At 45.5% G+C, this 8,390-nt stretch overlaps 1 protein-coding gene across 1 annotated transcript; it reads right to left on the bottom strand.

Moving 5' to 3' along the window:
* Nucleotides 1–6,377: 6,377 nt before the first annotated feature.
* Nucleotides 6,378–7,954, bottom strand: LOC132457793 (interferon alpha-inducible protein 27-like protein 2A). The gene is made up of 4 exons (XM_060052144.1): nt 7,823–7,954; nt 7,664–7,696; nt 7,342–7,503; nt 6,378–6,749 (listed from the first exon to the last, which is right to left on the bottom strand). Exons 1-4 carry the CDS (start codon nt 7,830–7,832, stop codon nt 6,649–6,651), a joined length of 306 nt encoding a protein of 101 aa, XP_059908127.1. The 5' UTR covers nt 7,833–7,954; the 3' UTR covers nt 6,378–6,648.
* Nucleotides 7,955–8,390: the final 436 nt, after the last annotated feature.

Below are 8,390 nucleotides of genomic sequence, written 5' to 3'. Positions count from 1 at the left end.
TCAAATCTATCCGGTTTCGTGTGGACGACTGAAACCGAAAACCATGACGTCATCGCCCCACCCCTCGACCTCCTAGCCAATGGCTCTTAAACCCGCGGAGTCAGGCTGCATCCGAATACCTAGTACATACTATTTCTGTCTAGTGTCTACCAGAGCTGGTGGTAGACATTTGGTAAGTCATTTTTTTGGAATAATAATAATACATTTACAGTTATTTGTTACTCCGTGAAAAAGACGATTGAAGTTAATTTTTCCTTTTTTATTGAACACACACACACACACACACACACACACACACACACACACACACACACACACATAAAAAGCCGCTGTTGGTGGTGTCGGGTCAGCCATCTCTTCTTCGTTTGTTACCGGGACTCTCTAAATCGACGCCACTTCGACCTGGGCGGGACTTTACGTCCTACGTCACTCGGGTGTGCATGTGTGCGCGTAGCAGTCACTCGCGATGGGTGTGCATGTGAGAAAGGTTTTGGCTTTTAGTGTCTATGGGTTGGTAATAACGGTTCTGATGATTTTTCTGATGGAAAAGTGGTCTTTTATTTCCATAATCTTTGTTCAGTGAACGCATAAACCCGTTTGTTAGTTAGCAGTTAAACAAAATGCGATCTCTTTGTTTACAGTTACCAACGACCAACGTTTAAAGACTGATGATTGGGGGTTCGATTCCCTAGTGATGCAAGGTTTTTTCTTTCATTTTGGACTGCACACACATCGCGAGTGAAGGATACTCGCACAATGTACACACATCACTGTCTTTACAATTTCTAGGCAACCGAAGTTTGAAGATTGTCAAGTGGTTAACTCTTGAACTAAGACCTGATGGGTTAGTGGTCAGAGAACAACTCATTGACGCGGGGAGAAGGGGTTCGATTCCTTAATGAAGCTAGCTTTTTTCTTTCATATTGGACTGGATGTTTGTATGCCATTTTGCGTAACTTGTAGTTTATGATGAAGAAATGTTACTGGAGTTAATGTTAGGGTAACGGTAAGGGTAAGACACAAAGTGTTTTTGCAACACAATATTTCTTGCAATAACAAAGTTCAAAGTTTTGATGACTCCAGTAGGAAACTTAAGATACCTAGAGAAATGCCTGAGTGCTCACAAAACATCAACAAGTCAGCAGTGTGGTACAGGGTGATCATTTCTGATATACAGTACAAAAGCTGAAACTATTAGCCAGGAGTGGGAAATATGCAGACGCAGACGTGGGAAGCAATAAGACACACCAACACACAGTTGCCTGTTGCAAAGTGGTTCAGAGCTTAATATAAATAGTTAGGGTTAGCTGGTATGGCGTTATCTGGTATGGCTACTCTAATGTTAGCTTAGTTCGTGTTGTTTCGTCACGTCATTTGTAGAAATATAGCCTATCATCACAGACTGTAGGAATGTCACCCACCCTCCATCGCGTACGACACTGACGCTCGAGTTCGTGCACAGATCCCTGAGACAAACGGCTACGCGCACACATGCACACCCATAGCGAGTGACGTAGGACGTAAAGTCCCGCCCAGGTCGAAGTGGCGTCGATTTAGAGAGTCCCTTTGTTACCAGACTCCGGTTGAATTGTGGGATAGCGTAGTGTGGTCCGTGGTTCACTTGTTTTTTTTTAGTCACGCCCCTTCCGGTAGGGCTCATGGGACCTATGAGATCGAAAAATATGAATGGGTGTCAATGGAGAGAAAATAATTATTTTCTGGTCCCGGTCTTTATATGCCCTGGATTACACATATGTTGTTTATGGATTTAAAGGATAATTTTTCATGCAAAGAGTTCGACCGTTTATTGTGCAATTGTTCAGATAAAGGCTGTAGAGAAAACACAACGAGAAAGACTACACGGCTCGTATGTGACGTCACGCTCCCTGCGACTGGCGTGGAGAAGACGACAATCTTCCCATCGGCATAACTGAAACTCTGCACGTGCCCCGACTTATAATGGTTTTCACCTCTTTCGATGCTTTTATCCTCCCCTTGGAAAAAGCGGTGAAGTGGGGCAGAGAGATCGCCATCTCTGTGCCGAGTTCCAAGGGCGGGTGTGGTGACGTATATCATATGCGTCGAGAGCAGCGAAGAGCTGTAGTTCACAAAGCGGCCTCACATAAAACCTAAAATTATCAAACTTCTTCACGAACATTTTTAGTTTTCTTTGCATGAAAAATTATCATTTAAATCCACAAACAACATATGTGTAATCCAGGGCATATAAAGACTGGGACCAGAAAATAATTATTTTCTCTCCATTGACACCCATTCATTTTTTTCGATCTCATAGGTCCCATGAGCCCTACCGGAAGGGGCGTGACTTCGCCACTATTATGTCCATGGGTAACATACAGGAGCGATTTGCTTCCGCGGTATGTGGCCAGGACACGTGACCTAGTCCGTGACGTATCGGATGCAGAAATATAGAACTGATACCGTAATGCACCGCTTCTTTGTCTTTGGATCTTTTGAATAAATGGATCAATACATGATGAATCACAATGATCGCAAGCAGAGGACCGTGAGAGTTATTGAGCAGCAGATGAACCAGTCCAAAAATCGGACACGTTAACGGAGCACTGAACTAGGCCATCTCGGATGCCATTTGTTTCACGAGGACTCCTTTCAGCTGCACACCCCTCTTCCCCAGCGAGATAACGGCTAATAAAACGCTTGAGGTGATGTTTTGAAAAGAAAAAACTTAAATTTTTTTAGGACATGGCATGAAGGTAATTATGAGCCTTTGATTGATATCCAGACATTTTTTGAGGAGACACAATCCTGTTCCCTACTTGTATTGGAGTGGACGGCGATATCTACTTCTGGGCCGCCTGAAATGACGGACCCCCGTCCACAGCCAGCTTAAACAGCTGCAATACCAGGCTTGGCCTCTGAGCACTGGTGGATTGCGGAAGTATGCGCCTATCCTGGGGGCCTGGTTCTGCAGCATATCATGTCCCTTGTTGGGTTGCTAAGCCATTATTTATTGAGAATCTAGTTCGCCATCGTAGAAGAGCTGTTTGTTTGTGTTGTTAGTGGTTCGGGGGGCAGCCTTTATGCGCATGCTCGCCTCTTCTTCTGGATTTGTGTACCAGAAGCAGCGCCCCTTATGGGCCTGGAATGTTTACTACAGCGTTTCTACAGATCTATCCGGTTTCGCTTGGCTTCGTCTTTACGGAGATACTTCTAAACCGGATAGATCGAAACCGTAACGGTTTCGCCCCTTTCATACTGAGCTACATCATGTGACTCCAACAGGTAGGTAACTAACCTGTGAACTCCCATCCACGAAGCTATAGCGCCCTCTAGTGGCTAACATAGAAATAGCCATATCAACTAGAGTGGGACCAAAAAGCAGTACCCCATGGCAGCCATGTGGGATCTCGGTAGCATTGGGAAATTAAGAGGTAACAAGTCGTTTTCTTGTTACGTTTGTTTTTTTTGGACTTTGTTGCATTGGAACACAGAAAATAATCCACTTAATATGTTGATGTCTTTTATTTGAACATATTGCGCTAATATGGTAGGATATCTGTCATAACCCGGCTCAAAGGCGATGACAAAAACGGGAGAGACGGTGCATTACCAATATAAAATAAAGGTTTATTTCCATACAAAACATAACTTAACAAAACCGCCAACGAAAACCCCAAAAGGTGTGGACGCCTGCAAGGAGGGCCAATGAGTAGCGCCCACAACAGGCAATCAGCTGCTCTTTTATTCGGCTGGAGCACCGGTCCCAGGTGCTCCAGATCCAGCTGATGTCATCAGCTGATCACCTTAATGAAGATAGGTAGTCAATAAGTAGGCGGGGTCGTCACACCCCCCCCCATAAAGTCGGTGTACCAAAGGGAACACCGGCACATATTAACCAAATTGACCTGAAATTATCCTCCCCAAAAATAAATTAATTCAAAGACAAGACAAATCTAAGAAAGAAAACACATTCCACCCTGGCCATGTCATGCTCCTTTTCCACCTGACCTCAGCAACCCTGGTACCTGGAGAAGCAAATTAAGAGAACAGACAGAAGAACACAACACAAACAGCATGAAATGGCACCACTAGTCACATTCACTCATGGCAAAGGAGCACTTGACAGCGCGTCGGCAATGACATTATCCACCCCTTTGATATGCCAAATATCAAGATCATATCCCTGCAGAAACTAAACCCATCTCATCAACCCCTGATTCGGACACCGCAATGACCTTAAAAAGGTCAGAGGATTATGATCTGTGTAAACCACAAGGGCCGCACCTCCTCCCACATACCGACCAACTCATCTCCATACCAACCAACTCATCTCCATACCAACCAACTCATCTCCATACCAACCAACTCATCTCCATACCAACCAACTCATCTCCATACCGACCAACTCATCTCCATACCGACCAACTCATCTCCATACCAACCAACTCATCTCCATACCAACCAACTCATCTCCATACCGACCAACTCATCTCCATACCGACCAACTCATCTCCATACCAACCAACTCATCTCCATACCGACCAACCATCCCTTTTCCATACCAACCAACTCTTCACAATACCTGGTGCCTAGCCTTTAATGCAGGGCAATCTGCCTTCCAATGTCCCTCCTCGTGACAATAGTTACAGCTTCTACTGCTGTCAAAACTGCTCCGTGAGTGAGACTCTGATCTAAGCATGCCAGACTTCCCGGAACGCATCTGGTCAGCCGCCGCAACACCTCGCCTGTTTCCACCCCAGCCAGAATCATTGCGGCCGGGTGTGCGCTCTCACATCGCCCTTATGGAGCAGCACGTACTCATCTGCTGACACAGCCGCTTCTGCAGCAGAGGCAACCTTCCGTTCACTAATGTAGGTCGCAATCAAACCAGGTAGCGTATTCTTAAACTGCTCCAAAATTACTAACTCACACAACTCATCAAAAGTAGATATATCAAGCGCAGCCAACCAACGTTTAAAATGGGTAGTTAAATCCCGAACAAATTCAACATAGGTCTGGCCACTTTCCCTTTCCCAAGCCCGAAAACGTTGGCGATATGCTTCAGGCACAAGCTCATAAGCCTTCAGCACTGCAGATTTTATTTTAACGTAACTACTGCCATCAGCCGCGCTCATAGACGAATATGCCCCCTGCGCGGCTGCGCCTTACCCGTGAGGACGCACTGGAGCAGCAGAGCACAGTCCTCATCAGACCAACCCCTCGCCGCGGAAACACGCTCAAAAACGCTTCACATTCAGCCATCTCAAAACCACCCACTAGGACCAAGCAAAACACACCGTTATGCCCGAACCGGACCAGCAAGACAGCGAAGTGTCCCCGTGCGCACTAAGAGGATGCCAGTTTGGAGTTTCCCCGCTAACTAAACATCAACCCCCTAACTAAACTCCCGGCTAGTCTTCATGCAGCGGGCAGTGGCGGGTACTTATGCACTAGAGACCGCTGACCCGGGGAAGCGACTAGCAAGCCAGCAACTCCCCCGAAATCACGGACATGCTCCCAAGACAATGCTTTAACCACTATGCCGCCACAACACTACCACGACCCCCGCAACGAACCCAAAGGCGAACGCCGCTATGCCTACCAGGGAAAACTCCGCACCGCACTAAGACCCACACGCTGAGGACAACACTTGTCAACCGGCTTTTGTTAATGGCATAAATTAAATGAGCGACCCAGATACTCACCCTGATCCGTCAGCCCATATGCACCATGAACTCTCCCCTTAATTACGGAAAAACACTCGCAAAATGAGCAACAACCGTTTTACCCTTAAGGCAAACAAACAAAGGCAAAACAAAATCTACACTCAACTATTGCGCAAACCGAATGGACGTGCCCCCATTTGTCATAACCCGGCTCAAAGGCGATGACAAAAACGGGAGAGACGGTGCATTACCAATATAAAATAAAGGTTTATTTCCATACAAAACATAACTTAACAAAACCGCCAACGAAAACCCCAAAAGGTGTGGACGCCTGCAAGGAGGGCCAATGAGTAGCACCCACAACAGGCAATCAGCTGCTCTTTTATTCGGCTGGAGCACCGGTCCCAGGTGCTCCAGATCCAGCTGATGTCATCAGCTGATCACCTTAATGAAGATAGGTAGTCAATAAGTAGGCGGGGTCGTCACATATCTCTTCTGCATTTTCAATTTGAACAGGCATAGCCATAAACTGTACTTGCTCATTTTATATAAATCAGTGAGTCGGTTCTTAACTATCTTACCGTTACCTACTGAGGGGAACATTTTTATTTTCCGAGTTGTTTTTTTACTTGCAAAGTAAGCCACTATATGCTTTACTTCCTTCGGGCCTGGTGTTGAACCTTTTAAAGCATTGTTGCTCTTCTTAAATACTGAACAAATGAGCCATGATGTATATGCACATTCCTTTTTTAATGGGATTTAGTTCAGATGGCTACATTTTGTTAGCATAAAGAAATCAGAATTATGTTTTAACAAGGTCAAATTCTTAAGATGGTAGTCAATCGCCCCATTCTGTTATCAAGGATTTTTAAAGCAAATGGGGAAACTTGAAGAATTACTGGTAGGCTACACAATGCAGCCAAGAATTCTGTTGTGAAGCCCATTGCAAATAACTAAAACCTAATTAAGAAATCTGCTTGACAAGAGGGGAGCATATCAATTAAGTTGCAGCTGATTCTAGAGCCTCTTTCAGAGCCAGTGCAGCTGCTGCTCCTGCACGAGCAGTTGCAGCAGTAGCCACTGCCCCCAGACCAGCCGCACCTACAACCAAGAGAGACATCATTATGAAGGGACACAAAAAAACGACTTGTTGGCTTTGCTTATTATTATATTCTATAGTCCCCGCCCAAAAAATAAACAACAACATCTGAGCTATTATCAAAAAGATCCTGCATTGTGTTGAATGGTTTGAGGTTGTGATGATCTGTAGTAGTACCTCTCTGCCTGTGGTCTGACCTAATGACCTTATGGTATGCCCAATGGGCAGAAAGAGCCGGGATAGCCTGGTGCTATGGGGCACCCGTGCTAAAGAATGTAAAGTCTGCTGCTTTGTCATTCTCTCGCCACTCGGTTGGTTTGTGCTACTCTTTGTGCCAGGTTATCTTGAGTCAGAGCTGCTGGTTAGACCTCACCTCAACATGCATGCAACATATACTCCACACACCCACACTGCTTCACTTCTGATGACCCACGTTCATTCTTTAATGTTACTGGTTGTTTTTTGGTAACTTAAGAAGGAAATAAATATCCTTTGTAAAGTTGTTTGCGTGAACTCCCTTTTTATAGATCCCATAGGCAAATGAAAATATGTGTGGGTGGGTTCGTTTTGAGCCGCTGCATATTATCGGCCTACCTGCTGCCTGCAACACGGCCACTGTAGTGCCCGCTGCCACCGCCCCTCCGTTCGCTCCGGCAGCTGCTGACATCATGCCTGCAGCCATTGACCCAGCGGTGATTCCTGCCGCGGTGAAGCCAGCGGCGCCCAGAAGTACAGGGGCAGCGAGCACGGCAACACCTCGTAACAGATGAGCAGAAAAAACACACTGAGCAACATGATCATAATGTGGCTATGAAATTAGAAATCATATTATTGGATATATCCAACCTAATTTAGCGACTTGCAAGCAAATTATTGTACAGGTTTCACACCGCAACAACTTCCAGAGATCGCTTACCAGCACCTACTGTACAAACGGCTGCTGCGCTTACTAAAAGAAAGAGAAAAATAAGCATTTTAGATGCGTATATCTAAGTGTAGGTCTATCAAACATATTGCATTCTAAACACTTAAACACTTGTTAACTTTGAAACGATGTTAAGGGCAAGCTACTTACGGTAATCCATGATGCAGAGTGAGAGATGCCTCGGATTCGTTCTCCGTTTGCCTTTTATTTGGGTAAATTGGTGGGGAAACGAAAGCTATTTATCCAATGAACGCCTGGTTTCACTAGACAGCAGAGCAAAGTGCTCTAATCTGATGCCACCTGGCGGTCATTCATTATATAGCTTTCGTTTCTCGATAAACAAAGAATCAGATAGATTTACACAGTGGTGGCGCCAGGGGGGGGCTAGGGGCAGTGGCGGCGCCAGAGATTTTTTTCTGGTGGTGCTATGGGGGTGCTCGGCGTTTTACTGAGGGTGCTATGAAATTAGGGTGATAGCATATGAGTCTCATTTTTCTCTACTACAACACCTCCCCACCATATCGTCACATATGTTTACACGTTTGCTCTCTAACGGGTCTTTGGGGTACATAAAAAGCGCCATTCAAATCGATCGTATTATTATTGTCATTAGGCTACTTCTGACGGACGCGCACAAAGCCGCGTTCATCTCCGACGGTCAAAATGGATGCAGCATGTTATAGATAACGTAATCCCAAATACTTCACTTACTTCAGTG

Source organism: Gadus macrocephalus, chromosome 5, assembly GCF_031168955.1.
Source record: "Gadus macrocephalus chromosome 5, ASM3116895v1".
NCBI lineage: Eukaryota > Metazoa > Chordata > Actinopteri > Gadiformes > Gadidae > Gadus > Gadus macrocephalus.
Note: the sequence above shows the minus strand (reverse complement) of the source record. Positions and strands in the feature narration are given on the sequence as shown.